The sequence below is a fragment of the Scyliorhinus canicula genome, chromosome 4, assembly GCF_902713615.1.
Source record: "Scyliorhinus canicula chromosome 4, sScyCan1.1, whole genome shotgun sequence".
NCBI classification, from domain to species: Eukaryota; Metazoa; Chordata; class Chondrichthyes; order Carcharhiniformes; family Scyliorhinidae; genus Scyliorhinus; species Scyliorhinus canicula.
Genome location: NC_052149.1, coordinates 148,878 through 171,159, shown reverse-complemented (window position 1 = coordinate 171,159; position 22,282 = coordinate 148,878). Strand labels below are relative to the sequence as shown.

The 22,282-nt window shown below is 50.4% G+C and overlaps 1 protein-coding gene across 1 annotated transcript in view; it reads left to right on the top strand.

Moving 5' to 3' along the window:
* cfap45 (cilia and flagella associated protein 45) overlaps positions 1 to 22,282 on the top strand; it is a 232,884-nt gene that overhangs the window by 72,802 nt on the left and 137,800 nt on the right. Inside the window, exon 6 of the mRNA XM_038793408.1 lies at positions 20,833 to 21,011. Within this exon, the coding sequence (XP_038649336.1) occupies positions 20,833 to 21,011 (179 nt within the window). The remainder of the gene's footprint in view (positions 1 to 20,832; positions 21,012 to 22,282) is intronic.

Here is a 22,282-nt window from a genome sequence, read left to right as displayed (position 1 = left end):
AGACAGTGTGAATTATCATATATATATATATATTACATTCACCACATTCACCCCCTGCAAAAAAATCAAGTCCGGCGGGGGTGGTGGCTTACAACATCAGTCTGTCCGGTGGTCGAATTGTCTGCTGTGATCTGCGGAGCACCGGGGTTGCAGCCTCTTGCAGTGGCTGGATGGGTGTTGTGTGCTGGGGTACGATGGCGGACTCCAGGGAGGGTTGTATCCGAGCTTCATACTCTCCTGGTTCGACCGGGGACTGGGGGCGCTGGGGGCTGGCCGACGCGGGTGCGGGTGCGCGGAACTGGTGGAGCAAGCTCGTGGGCTCGGGAGCGCGAGGGGGCGGCAGCATGGGGTGTAGGGTGAGAGGTCCTTCTGTGGGGTTAGAGGGGGCGCTGGATCCGGCGGGTGCCAGATCCCGGAGGGATACCGTGTCCTGACGGCCGTCAGGAAACTCGACGAATGCGTACTGGGGGTTGGAGTGGAGCAGGCGCACCTTTTCAACAAGGGGGTCGGTTTTGTGCGCCCTGACGTGTTTCCTCAGAAGTACGGGGCCCGGCGTCCTCAGCCATGCCGGAGGTGAGACCCCCGTGGTAGTGCCCCTGGAAAAAATGAAGAGCCTCTTGTGAGGGGTCTGATTGGTCGCCGTACACAAAAGGGACCTAATAGCGTGGAGCGCGTCTGGGAGGACTTCCTGCCACTGGGAGACTTGGAGCTTTCTAGACCGGAGGGTCAGTAGGATGGTCTTCCAGACCGTCGCATTCTCCCTCTCCACCTGCCCATTCCCCCTGATGTTGTAGCTGGTAGTCCTGCTCGAGGCAATGCCCTTGTCGAGCAGGTACTGACGCAGCTCGTCGCTCATGAAGGACGAACCCCGGTCGCCCTGTACGTAGCTGGGGAAACCAAACAGGGTGAAGATGCTATGCAGGGCCCAAATGACTGTGTTGGTGGTCATGTCGGGGCACGGGATAGCGAATGGGAAACGGGAGAACTCATCTATGACGTTCAGAAAGTAAACGTTCTTGTTAGTTGAGGGGAGTGGCCCTTTGAAATCAATTGCGAGGCGTTCAAAGGGCCTAGAAGCCTTGACTAGGTGGGCCCTGTCTGGTCTATAGAAGTGCGGTTTGCACTCCGCACAGATCGGGCAGTCCCTGGTGACTGCTTTTACCTCCTCGTTGGAGAAAGGCAGATTTTGGGCCCTGATGTAGTGGGCGAGCCGGGTGACCCCCGGGTGGCAGAGGTCATTGTAGATGACTTTTAATCGGTCAATCTGCACGCTGGTGCATGTCCCGCGGGATAGGGCATCCGGAGGCTCGTTGAGCTTCCCGGGTCGATATTTAATATCGTAATTGTTGGTGGAGAGGTCGATCCTCCACCTCAGAATTTTGTCGTTTTAAGTTTTGCCCCTTTGCGAGTTGTCGAACATGAAGGCAGCCGATCTTTGGTCAGTGATGAGGGTGAACCTCCTACCTGCGAGGTAGTGCCTCCAGTGACGGATAGCCTCCACAATGGCTTGTGCTTCTTTCTCGACTGAGGAGTGTCGGAGTTCTGAAGCGGAGAGGGTACGGGAGAAAAATGCGACTGGTCTCCCTGCCTGATTCAACGAGGCTACAAGAGCTACCTCTGAGGCGTCGCTCTCAACCTGAAATGGAGTGGATTCATCCACCGCATGACCACTTTGGCGATGTCCTCCTTGATGCCGTCGAAGGCCTGGCTTGCCTGGGCTGACAGGGGAAATCGTGTGGCCCTAAAGAGTGGGCGGGCTTTGTCCACATATTGAGGGACCCACTGGGCGTAGTAGGAAAAGAAACCCAAGCACCGTTTGAGGGCCTTGGGGCAATGGGGGAGGGGGAGTTCTAAGAGGGGGCGCATACGGTCCGGGTCTGGGCCCAGGACTCCGTTTTCCACGACATAGCCGAGGATGGCTAGTCTGGTTGTGCGGAAAACGCATTTCTCCTTGTTGTACATGAGATTCAGTTTCTGTGCTGTCTGGAGAAAACGGTGGAGGTTGGTGTCGTGGTCCTGCTGGTCATAGCCGCAGATGGTGACATTGTCCAAGTACGGAAACGTGGCCCGCAGCCCGTACTGGTCCACCATTCGGTCCATTGCTCGTTGGAACACCGAGACCCCATTAGTGACGCCGAAAGGAACCCGGAGGAAATGGAAGAGGCGGCCATCGGCCTCTAATGCCGTGTAGTGGTGGTCCTCCGGGTGGATTGGGAGCTGGAGGTATACAGATTTCAGATCCACCGTGGAAAAGAGCCGGTACTGGGCAATCTGGTTTACCATGTCTGCAATCCTGGGGAGGGGATACACGTCGAGGAGCGTAAATCTATTTATGGTCTGACTGTAGTTGACCACCATACGGAATTTTTCCCCGGTCTTAACGACCACCACCTGAGCTCTCCAGGGACTATTGCTGGCCTCTATAACCCCCTCACTGAGTAGCCTTCGGACCTCTGCTCTGATAAATACCCTATCCTGCAGGCTATACCGCCTGCTACGAGTGGCTACGGGTTTACAGTCCTTTGTGCGATTGGCGAAGAGGGGAGGGGGGGGGGGGATTCGCAGCATAGCGAGGCTGCAGATCGTGAGTGGGGGCAGGGGCCCTCTGAAGCTGAGGGCGAGGCTCTTGAGGTTACATTGGAAATCTAGGCCTAATAAGAGTGGCGCGCAGAGTTCGGGCAAAACGTAGAGTTTGAATTTCGAGTAGCTAGCGCCTCGGATTGTGAGTGTCGCAGCGGTGCGGCCCTGGATCTGGACCGAATGGGAGCCTGAAGCGAGCGAGATAGTTTGCTGCACGGGGAAAATGGGGAGCGAACAGCGTCTTACCAGGTCTGGATGTATGAAGCTCTCAGTGCTCCTGGAGTCGAAGAGGCATGTACCCGTTGATATGGACCTCTGCCATCGAGTTTCGTAGATTCTTTGGTCGTGATTGGTCTAGAGTGACCGCGCTGAGTTGCGGGTAGTCGGCGGCTCGATCAGCTGGGCTGGAGTGGCCCCATGATGACTGCCCTCTGAGTTCATATTCGTATTCTTCCGCTGAGTTGTCCGAGCGCGGAGATGCCGATCGGGCCCGTGGATCGCACATGGCAGGCGGCGAGGAAGATGGCATCCAAGATGGCGGCCCCCATGAGTCGCACGTGGCCGGCCGTGTGGTGGAGATTTTCCAAGATGGCCGCCCCATGGATCGCACGTGGCTGGAGGGAGCGGAGTCGGGGCATAGGCCGCACCGTTTCGGGCCCCTCGGGCCTGTGAGTGAGGGGAGCGATTACTTCGAGTAACTGGGGAGTTGGAAGCTGGGGCCCTTTTTGCGAGGCACACTCTTGTGTAATCGCCTTTTCGCCCGCAGCTGCTGCAGGTCGCGTTGCGGGCCGGGCAATGCTGGTTCTGGCCGCAGAAATGGCAGGCTGGAGCAGCATAGTGGCTGGCTGGAGCAGCATAGTGGCTGGCTGGGGCAGCATGGTGGCTGGGCGGCCACGTAGCACAGGCCTGGGGGAGTCGCTGATCGGGGACCCATGATCGGGGTCCGCGGGGAACGAGTTAAGGCTGCGGAAGGAGACCTCCATCATGATAGCAGCTTCCACAGTCGTTTCTAAGTCCTGGGCCGCCTTTTCCAGCAGTCGTTGGCGCACATAGTTAGACCTGAGGCCGGCTACAAAAACATCGCGTACAGCAAGTTCCCTGTGTTCAGCCGCGGTAACCGCTTGATAATTACAGTCATTGGACAAATTATTGAGATCCCTTAGAAATTCGGCAAGTGATTCTGTAGGCCGCTGGTGGCGAGTCGTGAACACATGGCGAGCGTAAACTTCATTAATAGGCCTTAAATAAATTTTATCGAGAACTGCTAGCGCCGCAGTATATGAACCGGCCGGGATTCTGTGGCTCACCCTCGCGTGCAGTAGACTTAGCTTCTGATCCTCTGTCGTTTCGGCTGTGCTCGCTTCTGCCAGGTAGGCCTTGAAGCACCGGATCCAGTGGGAGAAGATTTCTTTAGCCTCTGCATCCTGCGGGTCGGGTTCCAGGCGTCCAGGCTTGAGGGCCGATTCCATAATCGATCTTTACTGTTCTTAAGTCGATTAAATTGATGGAACCATCAATTCACCAGACACGTGTTTCCGATATGAGTCTAGGCTTTAATCGACTTACTTCAGAGCCAGCCTGTTACCCATTGATGAACTCTTAGTGAACTTAGGCTGACTCTGGACAAGGGTATTTATACAGCAGCACTAGGGGGAGGAGTCGTGGGTGGAGCCAAGGGTGGAGCCCAGTACAAGTTCCTGAGTACTCCCAGAGCTACTCCCCCCTAGTGGTAGGATGGCGCTACTGCGCTTACAAAGACAGTGTGAATTATCATATATATATATATATATTATATTCACCACAAGCTGGTTCCACAGCTTCACTGTGGATTGTATCACTGGCTCTCTGTGTATTTCCTTGGTGCCAGTGGCAATGCCACCATCACCATAGCCCTCAGACTGGATCCACAGGATTCTTCCTCCATCCTAACCCATTCTGCCCCCTCTCCTTCCCACCACCGCCTCACCTCCACATTTGCCACCCAATAATAATGTAACAAGTTTGCCCCCCCGTCTCCCCCCCCCCCCCCCCCCCCAACCCCCCCTTCTGCCTCTGCGTCTGTAACTAAGACCATAAGACCATAAGACATAGGAGTGGAAGTAAGGCCATTCGGCCCATCGAGTCCACTCCGCCATTCAATCATGGCTGATGGGCATTTCAACTCCACCTCCCAGCATTCTCCCCATAGCCCTTAATTCCTCGCGACATCAAGAATTTATCTATCTCTGCCTTGAAGCCATTTAGCGTCCCGGCCTCCACTGCACTCTGCGGCAATGAATTCCACAGGCCCACCACTCTCTGGCTGAAGAAATGTCTCCGCATTTCTGTTTTGAATTTACCCCCTCTAATTCTAAGGCTGTGCCCACGGGTCCTCGACTCCTCGCCTAACGGAAACAGTTTCTTTGCGTCCATCCTTTCTAAGCCATGTATTATCTTGTAAGTTTCTATTAGATCTCCCCTTAACCTTCTGAACTCCAATGAATACAATCCCAGGAACGCCAGCCGTTCCTCATATGCTAGACCCGCCATTCCAGGGATCATCCGTGTGAATCTCCGCTGGACACGCTCCAGTGCCAGTATGTCCTTCCTGAGATGTGGGGCCCAAAACTGGACACAGTACTCCAAATGGGGCCTAACCAGAGCCTTATAAAGGCTCAGTAGCACATCGCTGCTTTTATATTCCAACCCTCTTGAGATAAATGACAACATAGCATTCGCTTTCTTAATCACGGATTCAACCTGCATGTTTACCTTTAGGGAATCCTCGACTAGCACTCCCAGATCCCTTTGTACTTTGGCATTATGAATTTTCTCACCGTTTAGAAAGTAGTCTATGCTTGGATTCTTTTTTCCAAAGTGCAAGACCTCACATTTTCTCACGTTGAAATGCATCAGCCATTTCCTGCACCACTCTCCCAAACTGTCTAGATCCTTCTGCAGCCTCCCCACTTCCTCAGCACTACCTGCCTGACCACCTAACTTCGTATCATCAGCAAACTTCGCTAGAATGCCCCCAGTCCCTTCATCCAGATCATTAATATATATGGTGAACAGCTGCGGCCCCAACACTGAACCCTGTGGGACACCGCTGGTCACCGGCTGCCATTCCGAAAAAGAACCTTTTATCCCAACTCTCTGCCTTCTGTCAGACAGCCAATCCTCAACCCATGCCAGTAGCTCACCTCGAACACCATGGGCCCTCACCTTACTCAGCAGCCTCCTGTGTGGCACCTTATCAAAGGCCTTTTGGAAATCCAGATAGACCACATCCACTGGGTTTCCCTGGTCTAACCTACTTGTCACCTCCTCAAAGAATTCTAACAGGTTCGTCAGGCACGACCTCCCCTTACTAAATCCATGTTGACTTGTTCTAATCCGACCCTGCTCTTCCAAGAAATTAGAAATCTCATCCTTAACGATCGATTCTAGAATTTTACCAACAACCGAGGTTAGGCTAATTGGCCTATAATTTTCCATCTTTTGTCTTGATCCTTTCTTGAACAAGGGGGTTACAACAGCGATCTTCCAATCGTCCGGGACTTTCCCTGACTCCAGTGATTTTTGAAAGATCTCAACCAACGCTTCCGCTATTTCTTCAGCCACCTCCCTCAGAACTCTAGGATGTAGCCCATCGGGGCCAGGAGATTTGTCAATTTTAAGACCTTTTAGCTTTTTTAGCACCATCTCTTTTGTAATGGCAACCATACTCAACTCAGCCCCCTGACCCTTTATAATTTTTGGGATATTACTAACGTCTTCCACTGTGAAGACAGACGCAAAGTACTTATTAAGTTCTCCAGCCATTTCCTCACCTCCCATCACTAGCCTTCCAGAATCAGTTTGAATTGGCCCAATGTCTACTTTGGCCTGACGTTTGTTTCTTATGTATTGAAAGAAACTTTTACTATCATTTCTTATATTACTGGCTAGCCTGCCTTCATATTTGATCCTCTCCTTCCTTATTTGTCTCTTTGTTAACCTCTGTTTGTTTTTGTAGCCTTCCCAATCTTCTGATTTCCCAGTGCTTTTGGCCACTTTATAGGATCTCTCTTTTTCTTTGATACATTTCCTGACCTCCTTTGTCAGCCATGGCTGTCTAATCCCTCCCTGGATAATCTTTCTTTTCTTGGGGATGAACCTCTGTACAGTGTCCTCAATTATGCATACAAACTCCTGCCATTTTTGCTCTACTGTCTTCCCTGCTAGGGTCTGCTTCCAGTTGATTTTCACCAGTTCCTCTCTCATGCCCTCGTAATTACCTTTATTTAACTGTAACACCATTACATCCGATTTTGCCTTCTCTCTTTCAAACTGCAGACTGAACTCAACCATATTATGATCGCTGCTTCCTAAGTGTTCCCTCACTTTAAGATCTTTAATAAAGTCTGGTTCATTACATAGCACTAGGTCCAGAATAGCCTGCTCCCTTGTGGGCTCCATGACAAGCTGTTCCAAAAAGCCATCTTGTAAGCATTCCATGAATTCCTTTTCTTTGGATCCACTGGCTACATTATTTACCCAATCCACCTGCATATTGAAGTCCCCCATGATCACTGTGACCTTGCCTTTCTGACATGCCTTTTCTATTTCCCGGTACATGTTGCGCCCCTGGTCCTGACCACTGTTAGGCGGTCTGTACATAACTCCCATTATGGTTTTTTTGCCTTTGTGGTTCCTCAATTCTACCCACACAGACTCCACATCATCCGACCCTATGTCGTTTAGTGCCATAGATTTAATTTTGTTCTTAACTAACAAGGCAACCCCACCCCCTCGGCCCACCTCCCTGTCTTTTCGATAGGTTGTATATCCTTGGATGTTTAACTGCCAGTCCTGAACCCCCTGCAGCCATGTCTCTGTGATGCCTACCACATCATAATCATTCACGATGATCTGTGCCATTAGTTCATCTACTTTGTTACAAATGCTACGAGCATTCAGGTAAAGTGCCTTAATGTTAACTTTCTTATCAGTACAGATATTGGAAGTCCTAAGATGTCCAAAGTTATCCTTCCTTTTTGTTGCATTCCTAGTCTGCCTCAAGCTTAAATCCACCTGCCTACATGTTATCCTCCTGCGTATCTTGCCATTTAACTCCCTGCTCCCTGTCGCTTTCACTTTCCCTTCCCCCCAACTCAGAAGTTTAAAGTCCTACTGACCACCCTATTTATCCTCTTCGCTAGAACACTGGTTCCAGATCGGTTCAGGTGGAGACCGTCCCAACGGTACAGATCCCCCCGGTTCCAAAACTGATGCCAATGTCCCATGAAGTGGAATCCCTCTTTCCCACACCAATCCCTTAGCCACGTGTTTACTTCCCTAATTTTCCTATCCCTATGCCAATTGGCACGTGGCTCGGGCAGTAATCCAGAGATTATGACCCTTGAGGACCTGTACTTCAATTTTCTTCCTAGTGCTTGATAGTCCCCGAACAGGTCCTCCACCCTAGCTTTACCTATGTTGTTAGTCCCAACGTGGACCACAACAACTGGATCCTCCCCCTCCCGCTCCAGTATCCTTTCAAGCCGGTCAGAGATGTCCCGCACCCTGGCACCGGGCAGGCAACACACCATGCGAGACTCCCGATCCGGCTTGCATAGGATACTATCTGTCCCCCTAATTATAGAATCCCCTATAACAACTACTTGTCTTTTTACTCCCCCCTCTTGAATGGCCTTCTGCACCATGGTACCGTGGTCAGTTGGCTCATCCTGTCCAGAGCCCCTTTCCTCATCCATACAGGGAGCAAGAGTCTCATACCTGTTGGACAAGGTCAAGGGCTGAGGCTCCTGCACTCCTGAACTCAGGTTCCCTCTGCCTGCCTCACTTACAGTCACACTCTGATGTCCCTGATCAGTTACTGAACTGGGTCCTCTTTATCCTTGGCATCTTCCCTGCCCACACAAACTCTGAAATAATTGTATCCACCTTCTGGAAAAAGGCTTTTGGAACATAAATCGGAAGCGTCTGGAATATGAATCAGAAACTTGGCAGGACATTCAATTTCACCACTTGGACCCTAACTGCTGGAGTCAGATGCAGCATATCCCACCTCTTAAAATCCTCCCAGACCTCCTCCACCAGCTTTGTTAAGTTCCATTTATGCAACACCGCCCCTTTCCTGTGACCTGGATCCCCAGGTATCTGAACCTGTCTCTGGCTACCTTGAATATAGGGTGCTCTTTCCAAGGGCCGGTGCAGACTCGATGGGCTGAATAGCCTCCTTCTGCACTGTAAATACTGTGATTCTAATGGTAACCCCCTAGGCTGGCTCTCCAACCCAATTTGTTCACCGGGAACACTTCACTTTTCCTTACATTCAACTTGTACCCTGAGAATGCCCCAAACCTCTCTAATAGGTCCATAATCCTCCTTATGGTCTCCAGCGGGTCTGACACATACAGTAACAAGTCATCTGCATATAGCGACACCCGGTGCTCCCTACTCCCCCTCGCAATCCCTTGCCACTCTGCCAACCCCCTGAGGTCCATTGCCAGGGGCACTATTGCTGGTGTGAACAGCAGCGGCGACAGTGGGCACCCCTGCCTTGTTCCCCTGTGTAACCCGAAACCTTGTGAGCTCATATTTCTGGTCCGTACGCTCGCCACCGGTGCCACATATAACCCACACCACAAACTTCGGCCAAACCCAAACCTTCCCAGAACCTCGAACAGGTACTGCCACACCACTCGGTTAAATGCCTTCTCCGCATCTACGGACACCACTACCTCCGGTACTTGTCCTCTTGACAGAGTCATTATCACATCTAACAGCCTCTTTATATTACTGGAGAGTTGCCTGCCCTTTATGAAACCAGTTTGGTCCTCCGCAACCACCCCCGGGATGCAAACTTTCACCCTCCCCACAACCAGCTGAGCTAGCACTTTCACGTGCCTATTCAACAGCGATATGGGCCTGTATGACCCACATTCTAATCGGTCGTCCCCTTCTTTGGTATTAATGTGATTGTCGCCTGCGTCATTGTTACCAGACTCCTAAATGACCCTCTTATGGACTGACCTGATTAACACTACACCCCTGTATGCTTCACCTGATACTGGTGTCTATGTTGTTACATTGTGTACCTTGTGTTGCCCTATTATGTATTTTCTTTTTCTTTTATTTTATGTTCATGTACTTAATGATCTGTTGAGCTGCTCGCAAAAAAAATACTTTTCACTGTACCTCGGTACACGTGACAATAAACCAATCTAATCCAATCCAATCATCTGCGCCAGTTTTCCTTTGTCCAGCACCTCACTAAACACCCCCAACACAATATTCCACCGGGTAACCATCCGGACCCGGGCCTTTCCCATACTCATACCCTTATACCGTCCAATACCTCCCTCAGCCCCAAGGGCTCCTCTAGCCGGGTAACCATCCGGACCCGGGCCTTTCCCATACTCATACCCTTATACCGTCCAATACCTCCCTCAGCCCCAAGGGCTCCTCTAGCCGGGTAACCATCCGGACCCGGGCCTTTCCCATACTCATACCCTTATACCGTCCAATACCTCCCTCAGCCCCAAGGGCTCCTCTAGCCGGGTAACCATCCGGACCCGGGCCTTTCCCATACTCATACCCTTATACCGTCCAATACCTCCCTCAGCCCCAAGGGCTCCTCTAGTGCCTGCGTCTTCTCTTCCTCCAGCTGTGGGAACTCCAGCCCATCTAAAAACCGCCTCATATCCCCTTCTTCACCCCCCCCCCCTCCCCCCAGTCTGCCCTGTACAGTTCCTTATACTATTCCCTAAACATCTCATTTATCTTCCCCGGCTCCATCACCACCTCCAATGTCTCTGTCCGTATCCTCAAAATGTCCTTGGACTTGGCCTGCCTCCGCAGTTGGTGTGGCAACATTCGACTTGCCTTCTCCCTGTACTCATACTGCGCCCCCCTTGCCCTACGCCGCTGCCACACCGTCCTCCCTGTCGTCAACCTATCAAATTGCCCCGTAGCTTTTTCCTTCTCGCCAATCCATCCGTGGTGGGTGCCCTTGAATAATCCCTGTCTGAAACAAACAAAGAACAATCCAGCAGAGGGAACCGGCCCTTTGGCCTTCCAGACCTGCGCTGATCACGGTGGCCCCGGTGGCGAGCGTACGGACCAACCGCCTGTATCCTTCTTTACCCCGTCTGTTCACGTACCTATCCAGATAAGTCTTAAAGGTCGCTAACGTATCTGCCTCAACCACCTCACTTGGCAGTGCATTCCAGACTACCCCCCCCTCACCTTGAACCTGTGCCCCCTTGTAATTGTCATTTCCGCCCTGGGAAAAATCCTCCAACTGTTCACCCTATCTATACACCTAATAATTCTATACACTTCCATCAGGCTGTCTCTCTGGGAAGAAAAATCCCAGTTTATTCAATCTCTCCTCATAGTTAATACCCTCCAGACCAGGCAACATCCTGGTAAACCTTTTCTGTACTCTCTCCAAAGCCTCCATGTCCTTCTGGTAGTGCGGTGACCAGAATTGGACACAGTATTCCAAATGTGGCCTAACCAACGTTCTATATAATTGTAACATAATTTTCGAGATTTATACTCGATACCCCGCCCTATGAAGGCAAGCGTGCCATATGCTTTCTTTACCACCATTTCCACCTGTGCTGCCACTTTTAAGGATCTGTGGACCAGAACGCCCAGATCTCTCTGTGTCTCTATGCTCCTGATGGTTCTTTATCTCAGCTATCTCGCCCAGCAACCTCTCGTACTCCTCCCTTCTTTTACTATTCTCATGTGCCTTAAACATGATAATCTCTTCTCGGACCACCGCCTTCAGTGCTTCCCAAATGTGGCCGCCGACACCTCCCCATTCTGGTTCAACTCTACACAGTCTTTAATCACCGACCGCACCTTATCACAAAACCCTTTGTCTGCCAACAGCCCCGAATCGAGCCTCCACCCCAGCCTCTGCTCCCGTCCCGATCTAAGTTGAACCTCAGCCAGTGGGGCGCATGGTCCAGAATTACTATCCCCGCAAACTCTGCCCCCTCTACCCCTACCAATACCTCACGGCTCACCATGAAAAAATTTATTCTGGAGTATACCCTGTAAACATGCGAGAAAAAGGAGTACTGTCTTCCCCATGGGTTCTTAGTGCCACGGGTTCACCATGCCCATCCTTTCCATGAACCCACCCAGCTCTTTTGCCATCCGTATCCTCCCCAATGACCTGGGCGCGACCTATCCACCCTCGGCTCTAGCACACAATTAAAGTCCCCTCCTATGATCAACTGGTGCATGGTCAAATCTGGGAGCGTTGCCAGCAACCCCAGACGGTGGGGGTGGTGGTGGTGGGGAGGGGGGGGGGGGGGGGGTGTGGCGGCGTCCCCTTACAGACTTTTCACCCCTGCTACCCACTGTCGACCCAACAAGAGAAAGGAAACCCTCCACCTGGGAGGAAAATAAACCCCCCACACACTCCAACCCCTCCACCCTCCATCCCCTCCACCCACCATCCCCTCACCCTCCACAACCCCCACCCTCCATCCCCCCACCTTCCAATCCCCCCACCCTCCAACCCCCCACCCTCCAACCCCCACTCCCACCACCCCCACCCTCCACCCCCATCCTACATCCCCCCACCCTCCATCCACCCACCCTCCATCCCCCAGCCTCCATCCCCACCCTCCAACCGCCCCCACTCTCCATCCCTCCACCCACCATCCCCCTCCCCATCCTCCAACCCCCCACCCTCCACCCCCCACCCCCTCCCGCCTTCATCCTCCACCCTCCATCCTCCCCACCCTCTAACCCCCACCTCCATCCCCCTCCCCCCACCCTCCAACCCCCACCTTCATCCCCCCCACCTTCCAGTCCCCACTCTCCCCGTTTCTCCCGTTACTCCAAAGTGCCAGCACCTCTGTCTCCCAATAAAGTTCACTTCTCCCCCAGTTTATCCTCTTTAATAATGTAATTGGCCGCTTCTGGTGTTTAAAAAAGTATTCCCAACCTTCATAAGTCACCCATAGTTTCGCCGGGTACAACACCCCAAACTTGATCTGCCATCGATACGCAGTGTCTTGGCCCTGTTGAACCACGGTAGCACAGTGCTTAGCACTGTTGCTTCACAGCTCCAGGGTCACAGGTTCGATTCCCGGCTTGGGTCACTGTCTGTGTGGAGTCTGCACATCCTTCCCGTGTGTGCGTGGGTTTCCTCCGGGTGCTCCGGTTTCCTCTCACAGTCCAAAGATGTGCGGGTTAGGTGGATTGGCCATGCTAAATTGCCCTTAGTTTCCAAAAAGGTTAGGTCACTGGGTTATGGGGATAGGGTGGAGGTGTGGACTTAGGTAGGGTGTTCTTTCCAAGGGCCGGTACAGACTCGATGGGCCTAATGACCTACATCTGCACTGTAAATTCTATGATTCTATAATTCTATGAACCCCGCATGCCGCTTTGCCAGTCCAGCTCCAAAATCCTGGTATATTTGGACTTTGTTCCCCTCCCATTCGCAGTTCCGTTTCTCCCTGGCCCACTGCAGGATCTTCTCTTTCTCCACGAACCGCCCACGGCGGCTCCCCAGCTCTTGGCTTCTGTCTTAGAGACTTGTGCGCTCTATCCACCTCTGGGGCCTTCTCCATCACCCCTTCCTGCATCTCTTTCCTTTGTTGATGGAACTCTTCCCTGATGAAAGCCATAATCTGTCCATCTGGGGCTTTCCAACCTGCACTGACCCTTCTCCCGCTGCCAGCTTCCCAATAATTGCTGCGCCACAAGTTTCTTCCAGCTCCTTGGCCAGATCGTTCACCTTCTGCCAGGTTTGGTAACCAGCAAACATGCCACACCCAGGGGGAATTTCTCCTCCAACCTTCAGTTACACTTTTCCGTCTAAGTTTCTCCTGTTTTCGGGTAAAAAGAGCTCTTTTCTGTGCCCTCGAGCAAGAGCTGCCCTGTGTGAGACTATTCACTCTTAGGAATATAAAAAGTCTGAGAGATCTGGGCGTGCAGTTCCACAGATCTTTGAAAACGGCAACTCAAGTGGACAAGGTAGTGAAGAAAGCAGACGGAATGCTTGCCTTCATTGGACGGGGCATCGAGTATAAAAACTGGCAAGTCATGCTCCAGTTGTATAGAACCTTGGTAAGGCGGCACTTGGAATATTGCGCACAATTCTGGTCACCACACTACCAGAATGATATGGAGGCTTTGGAGAGGGTGCAGAGGAGGTTTACCAGGATGTTTCCAGGTCTGGAGGGTGTTAGCTATGCGGAGAGGCTGAATAGATCCAGACTGTTTTCATTAGAACGATGAAGGTTGAGGGGTGACCTGATAGAGGTCTTCACGATTATGACGGGCATGGATACAGTGGATGGGCAGGCACTCTTTCCCAGGGTGGAAGGGTTGATCATAAGGGGGCATAGGTTTGAGGTCCATGGGGCAAAGTTCAGAGATGTGCGCAACAGGTTTTTACTCAGAGGGTGGTGAGTGCCTGGAAAGTGTTGCCAAGGGAGGTTGTGGAAGCAGATACATTAATGGCATTCAAAAGACAATGCGACAAACACATGGATAGGATGGGTATAGAGAGATACGGCACAAGGAAGTGCTGAGGGTTTTGGCCAAGGGTGGTGCCATGACCGGTACAGGCTTGGAGGGCCAGAGGGCCTGTTCCTGTGCTGTATTGTTCTTGGTTCCAATTAAGCTCTCCCAGAATTGAACAATCTTACTGGGACCAGGCGCCTGCTGCCTTGAGCAAGGTGTGATCCCAGAACAAAGGTGTTAAAGAAGGTTACATAAGATTACAACAGGATCTTGACCAATGGACTAATTCAGCAGGGGGATGGGAACCTAAATTGTAGTCCCAGTGTACAGGATGTTGAGAGTAGTGAGGTCAGGGATAGGGTTAAAAGTTTGAAAGAGGGCACTGGCAAGCAAGACGCTGGTTTGAAGTGTGTCTACTTCAACGCCAGGAGCATCTGGAATAAGGTGGGTGAGCTTGCAGCATGGGTTGGTACCTGGGATCTCGATGTTGTGCCGATTTCGGAGACATGGGTAGAGCAGGGACAGGAATGGTTGTTGCAGGTTCCAGGATTTAGATGTTTCTGTAAGAACAGAGAAGATGGTAAAGAGGGGGGGGGGGGGGGGGGGTGGCATTGTTAATCAAGGACAGTATAACGGCGGTAGAAAGGACATTTGAGGACTCGTCTACTGAGGTAGTATGGGCCGAGGTTAGGAACAGGAGAGGAGAGGTCACCCTTTTGGGAGTTGTCTATAGACCTCCGAATAGTTCCAGAGATGTAGAGGAAAGGATTGCAAAGATGATTCTCGACAGGAGCGAGAGTAACAGGGTAGTTGTTATGGGGGACTTTAACTTTCCAAATATTGACTGGAAATACTATAGTTCGAGTACTATAGATGGGCCAGTTTTTGTGCAGTGTGTGCAGGAGGGTTTTCTGACACAGTATGTAGACAGGCCAACAAGGGGCGAGGCCACATTGGATTTGGTACTGGGTAATGAACCCGGCCAGGTGTTAGATTTAGATGTAGGTGAGCACTTTGGTGATAGTGATCACAATTCGGTTATGTTTACTTTAGCAATGGGCAGGGATAGGTATATACCGCAAGGCAAGAATTATAGCTGGGGAAAAAGCAATTATGATGCTATTCGGCAAGATTTAGGATGGGGAAGGAAACTGCAGGGGATGGGTACAATCGAAATGTGGAGCTTTTTCCTTTTTCCTGCGTGTCCTTGATAAGTATGTACCTGTCAGGCAGGGAGGAAGTTGTCGAGCAAGGGAACCGTGGTTTACTAAGGAAGTTGAAGCACTTGTCAAGAGGAAGAAGAAGGCTTATGTTAGGATGAGACATGAAGGCTCAGTTAGGGCACTTGAGAGTTACAAGTTAGCCAGGAAGGACCTAAAGGGAGAGTTAAGAAGAGCGAGGAGAGGACACGAAAAGACGTTGGCGGATAGGATCAAGGAAAACCCTAAGGCTTTCTATAGGTATATCAGGAACAAAACAATGACTAGAGTAAGATTAGGGCCAATCAAGGATAGTAGTGGAAAGTTGTGTGTGGAATCAGAAGAGATAGGGGAAGCGTTAAATGGATATTTTTCGTCAGTGTTTACACTGGAGAAAGACAATATTGTCGAGGAGAATACTCAGGTTCAGTCGACCAGGCTAGATGGAATTGAGGTTCACAAGGAGGAGGTGTTAGCAATTTTGGAAAGTGTAAAAATAGATAAGTCCCCTGGGCCAGATGGGATTTATCCTAGGATTCTCTGGGAAGCTAGGGAGGAGATTGCAGAGCCTTTGTCCTTGATCTTTATGTCGTCTTTGTCGACAGGAATAATGCCAGAAGACTGGAGGATAGCAAATGTTGTCCCCTTGTTCAAGAAGGGGAGTAGAGACAACCCTGGTAATTATAGACCTGTGAGCCTTACTTCGGTTGTGGGTAAAATGTTGGAAAAGGTTATAAGAGATAGGGTTTATAATCATCTTGAAAAGAATAAGTTGATTAGCGATAGTCAACACGGTTTTGTGAAGGGTAGGTCATGTCTCACAAACCTTATTGAGTTTTTTGAGAAGGTGACCAAACAGGTGGATGATGGTAAAGCGGTTGATGTGGTGTATATGGATTTCAGTAAGGCGTTTGATAAGGTTCCACACGGTAGGCTATTGCAAAAAATAAGGAAGTATGGGATTGAAGGTGATTTAGCGGTTTGGATCAGTAATTGGCTAGCTGAAAGAAGACAGAGGGTGGTGGTTGATGGCAAATGTTCATCCTGGAGTTCAGTTACTAGTGGTGTACCGCAAGGATCTGTTTTGGGGCCACTGTTGTTTGTCATTTTTATAACTGACCTGGAAGAGGGTGTAGAAGGATGGGTTAGTAAATTTGCAGATGACACGAAGGTCGGTGGAGTTGTGGATAGTGCTGAAGGATGTTATAGGATACAGAGGGACATAGATAAGCTGCAGAGCTGGGCTGAGAGGTGGCAGATGGAGTTTAATGTGGAAAAGCGTGAGGTGGTTCACTTTGGAAGGAGTAACAGGAATGCAGATTACTGGGCTAATGGCAAGATTCTTGGTAGTGTAGATGAACAGAGAGACCTCGGCATCCAGGTACATAAATCCCTGAAAGTTGCCACCCAGGTTAATAGGGCTGTAAGAAGGCATATGGTGTGCTAGCCTTTATCAGTAGGGGGATTGAGTTTCGGAGCCACAAGGTCATGCTGCAGCTGTACATAACTCTGGTGCGGCCGCACCTGGAGTACTGTGTGCAGTTCTGGTCACCACATTATAGGAAAGATGTGGAAGCTTTGGAAAGGGTTCAGAGGAGATTTACTAGGATGTTGCCTGGTATGGAGGGAAGGTCTTAGGAGGAAAGGCTCAGGGACTTGAGGTTGTTTTCGTTAGAGAGGAGACTAAATAGAGACATATAAGACAGTCAGAGGGTTAGATAGGGTGGACAGTGAGAGTCTTTTTCCTCGGATGGTGATGACCAACACGAGGGGACATAGCTTTAAATTGAGGGGTGGTAGATATAGGACAGATGTCAGAGGCAGTTTATTTACTCAGAGAGTAGTAGGGGTGTGGAACGCCCTGCCTGCAACAGTAGTAGACTCGCCAACTTTAAGGGCATTTAAGTGGTCACTGGATAGACATATGGATGAAAATGGAATAGTGTAGGTCAGATAGGCTTCAGATGATTTCACCGAGTGAACATCGAGGGCCGAAGGGCCCGTACTGCGCTGTAATTTTCTATGTTCTATGAATGGCAGATGGGGTTTGGAATCATAGAAGCATAGAATTTACAGTGCAGGAGGACATTCGGCCCATCGAGTCTGCACCGGCCCTTGGAAAGAGCACCCCACTCAAGCACATACTGCCTCTACCCCACCCCCTTATCACAGTGACCCCAATTAATCTTTTTGGACTCTAAGGGCAATTTAGCATAGCCAGTCCACCTAACCTGCACATCTTTGGACTGTGGGAGGAAACCGGAACACCCGGAGGAAACCCACACACACACGGGGAGAACGTGCAGACTCCACACAGAGAGTGGCCCAAGCCGGGAATCGAACCTTGGACCCTGGAGCTGTGAAGCAACTGTGCTAACCACTATGCTACCACGCTGCCCCAAATTTAGATAAATGTGAGGTGATGCATTTTGGTAAATCAAATCAGTGCAGGACCTACTCAGTTAATGGTAGGGAGTTGGGGATAGTTACAGAACAAAGAGATCTACGGGTACACGTTCATAGCTCCTTGAAGGTGGAGTTGCAGGTGGGCAGGGTGATGAAGAAGGCATTCACCATGCTGGGTTTTATTGAATACAGGAGTTGGGATGTCTTGTTGAAGTTGCATAATGATGTATAGATGCCGGCAGTGGAGTGGGGTGAGCACAGTAAGAAGTCTTACAACACCAGGTTAAAGTTGTACATGACATTGGTAAGACCACACATGGAAAACAGTGTTCAGTTCTGGTCACCCTATTAAAGGAAGGATATTGTTAAACTAGAAAGAGTGCAGTAAGAAGTCTTACAACACCAGGTTAAAGTCCAACAGGTTTGTTTCAAATCACTAGCTTTCGGAGCACTGCTCCTTCCTCCGGTGAATGAAGAGGTGGGTTCCAGAAACATTTATATCGACAAAGTCAAAGATGCCAGACAATGTTTTGAATGCGAGCATTTGCTGGTAATTAAGTCTTTACAGATCCAGAGAGAGGGATAATCCCAGGTTAAAGAGGTGTGAATTGTCTCAATCCAGGACAGCTGGTAGGATTTCGCAAGCCCAGGCCAGATGGTGGGGGGTGAATGTAATGCAACATGAATCCAAGATCCCGGTTGAGGCCGTACTCATGTGTGCGGAACTTGGCTATAAGTTTCTGCTTGGCGATTTTGTGTTGTCGCGCATCCTGAAGGCTGCCTTGGAGAACGCTTACCCGGAGATCAGAGGCTGAATGCCCTTGACTGCTGAAGTGTTCCCCGACTGGAAGGGAATATTCCTGCCTGGCGATTGTCGAGCGATGTCCGTTCATTCATTGTTGCAGCGTCTGCATTGTCTCGCCAATGTACCACGCTTCGGGACATCCTTTCCTGCAGCGTATGAGGTCGACAACGTTGGCCGAGTCGCACGAGTATGTACCGCATACCTGGTGGGTGGTGTTCTCATGTGTAATGGTGGTATCCATGTCAATGATCTGGCACGTCTTGCAGAGATTGCTCTGGCAGGGTTGTGTGGTGCCGTGGTCGCTGTTCTTAAGGCTGGGTAATTTGCTGCAAACAATGGTTTGTTTGAGGTTGCGTGGTTGTTTGAAGGCAAGTAGTGGGGGTGTGGGGATGACCTTGGCAAGATGTTCATCATCATCAATGACGTGTTGAAGGCTGCGAAGAAGATGTCGTAGTTTCTCCACATCATAGAAAGAGTGCAGAAGAGATTTAGGAGGATGCTACCAGGACTTGATGGTCTGGTGTTATGGGCCAGGGTTTAGAGAACACCAAAGTATATCCTGGGGGAGTTCACCTGACCCACAAGTTTTAATAGATTTTGGTTATGGGGAGCACAAGGGCCCACTCTATAGGTGTGATGCAACAGAGATCTAAAGTATTTTAAAAACAAAACAATGTTTATTCTATGAATCCAGTTAACATTTTATAAACCCACAGTAAACATCTTAGCAACTACCTGTTCCTGTGCTGCATTGTTCTTTGTTCTAATTAAGCTCTCCCAGAGTTGAACAATCTTACTGCTGCCTTGAGCAAGGTGTGATCCCAGATCAAAGGTGTTAAAGAAGGTTATATAAGATTACAACAGGATCTTGACCAATTGGGTCAGTGGGCCAATGAATGGCAGATGGGGTTTAATTTAGATAAATGTGAGGTGATGCATTTTGGTATAACCCCCCAAAAAGATACAGTACTCTATAGGTAGCCCTTAGTAACTTGCCTAACAACATCCATGAGCCAAATCACTTTTAACAAAGACAGCAGGTTTGAATTCTCTGCTGAGAACAGTTATCACTTTTAAATTATCAAGTGATCTAAACACCTTGTTTAACATACAGAGAGACACCAGTGTACATCTGCTTGATTTGAATGCAGCTCTCCAACTGAAAGTGAAACTAAAACACAGAGCTAAAAAGAGCTTCCAGCTCAAAACAAAAGTAAAAAGCAGAATCACATCCCAGCTCCACCCACACAATGACATCACTGCAGCCATTTGATAAACACACTTTTCTTAAAGTGACTCTCACATGACACTGGGTTATAAGGAGAGGCTGGATAAGCTGGGACTTTTTACCCTGGAGCCTAGTAAGCTTAGGGGTGAACTTATAGAAGTCTATAAAATAACGAGGAGCTTCGATAAGGTAGATAGTCGACATATTTTCTCAAAGGTAGAGGAGTCTCGAACTAGAGGGCATAGGTTTAAGGTGAGAAGGAAGAGATACAAGAGACCAGAGGGGAAATTTTTTCACACAGAGGGTTGTGAGCATCTGGAACAGGCTGCCAGAGGCAGTGGTAGAGGTGGGTACAATTGTTTCCTTTAAAAAGCAGTTCGACAGTTACATGGGCAGAGTGGGTAGAGAGGGATATGGGCCAAATGCGGGCAAGTGGGACTAGCTTAGTGATAGAAACTGGTGTCATGGATAAACTGGGCCGAAGGGCCTGTTTCCGTGCTGTAAACATCTATGACTAAGTTTTAAATTCTGGCAGAGCTGCAGAATCATTTGCATACAGTGAGGCTTGATGGTTATTTCACTTTCGCGCAAGTTGTTCTCTACTACTTTTTGTCAAAGATTAAGGCTTGCATTCAACTTTGTCAAATCTTCAAAAAAACATGCTGTCACTTAGCTTCCCCTTCAAGCCACACATCATCCGAACTTGTTGCAGTTCTTTCAGTGTCACTGGGTCAAAACATGAGCAGTGGGATCTTCCGTTCTGCCGGCAGCGCACACACAGCCACTGGTTTCCCGGCGGCGTGGGGTGACCAACATGGGAAATCCCATTGGCAGGCAGCAGGAACAGAGAATCCTGCAGCTGGCGAGGGCATGCCGTCCGGGAAAATGCAGCTAGCCGACCGGAGAATCTCGAGATCTCCTTTCTGACAGCACTGTGGGTGTTACCCAGACCTAATGAACCATAGCAGTTCAAGAAGGCGGCTCACGATCACCTTCACAAAGGCAATTAGGAATGAGCAAAAAATGCTGCCCTGACCAATGATGCTCAGATTTCATGAAAAAATAATCAAGTGTTTAATCAGCCAGTGTAGGGAAAGCATTTCTAATCAGGGTCCTGTATTTTGTAGACTATCACAGATGCCCGGTGCCATGCAATTCGGGATGCTCAAATTCTGGAGAAGGAGCAGATTGAGAAGGAAATGATGCAGGAGGAGAAGCGACTGGACACAATGATGGAGTTGGATCGTCAGAAAGCTATCAAGATGCAGGATGAACTTGAACGTATCAGAAAAGAAAATGGGCTGAGGTGAGAGAGGCAGAGAGCGAAAGGAAGACCAGGAAGAGAGACACAGACTGAGAAAACAAATCAGGGGGCGGGACATAGATTGAGAAAGAGGATGAGAACGAGACAGAGGAAGGAGCAGGACAGGGAAGGAGCAACAGAGAGTAAGTGAGACAGAGAGGGAGAGAGAGAGGGAGAGAGAGAGAGAGAGAGAGAGAGGGGGGGAGAGAGAAAGGGAGAGAGAGAGGGAGAGAGAGAGAGAGAGAGAGAGGGAGAGAGAGGGAGAGAGACAGGGAGAGAGAGGGAGAGAGACAGGGAGAGAGAGAGAGGGAGAGAGACAGGGAGAGAGGGGGAGAGAGGGGGAGAGAGACAGGGAGAGAGGGGGAGAGAGACAGGGAGAGAAGGGAGAGAGACAGGGAGAGAGACAGGGTGAGAGGGGGAGAGAGAGAGAGACAGGGAGAGAAAGGGAGAGAGGGGGAGAGAGACAGAGAGAGAGACAGGGAGAGGGGGGGAGAGAGAGGGAGAGAGACAGGGAGAGAGACAGGGAGAGGGGGAGAGAGAGGGGGAGAGAGACAGGGAGAGAGAGAGACAGGGAGAGAGGGGGAGGGAGACAGGGAGAGAGGGAGAGAGAGACAGGGAGAGAGGGGGGAGGAGAGCAGGGAGAGAGGGAGAGAGAGACAGGGAGAGAGGGGGGAGAGAGACAGGGAGAGGGAGAGAGAGAGGGGGAGAGAGACAGGGAGAGAGGGGGAGAGAGACAGGGAGAGGGGGGAGGGAGAGAGGGGGAGAGAGACAGGGAGAGAGGGGGAGGGGAGAGAGACAGTGAGAGACAGGGAGAGAGAGAGGGAGAGAGAGAGGGAGAGAGAGAGAGGGGGAGAGAGACAGGGAGAGAGAGGGGGAGAGACAGGGAGAGAGGAGGAGAGAGAGAGACAGGGAGAGAGGGGCAGAGAGAGAGACAGGGGAGAGAGGGGGAGAGAAATGAAAAATGAAATGAAAATCGCTTATTGTCACGAGTAGGCTTCAATTAAGTTACTGTGAAAAGTCCCTAGTCGCCACATTCCGGCGCCTGTCCGGGGAGGCTGGTACGGGAATCGAACCGTGCTGCTGGCCACACGATCCAACTCCAGTGTGATGAATGTTATCAGTAGCTGCTGTAACTGTACCTTACCTTTAATGCATTGGCCCTTTAAGACCGGGCTTGGAACCCAGGGGGACTCCGCCCCCAGGAAACGGTATATAAGATCAGGCTCACTCGGCAGCATGTGATGAGCACACTTCTCGGCTGCTGTTCAGTTCTC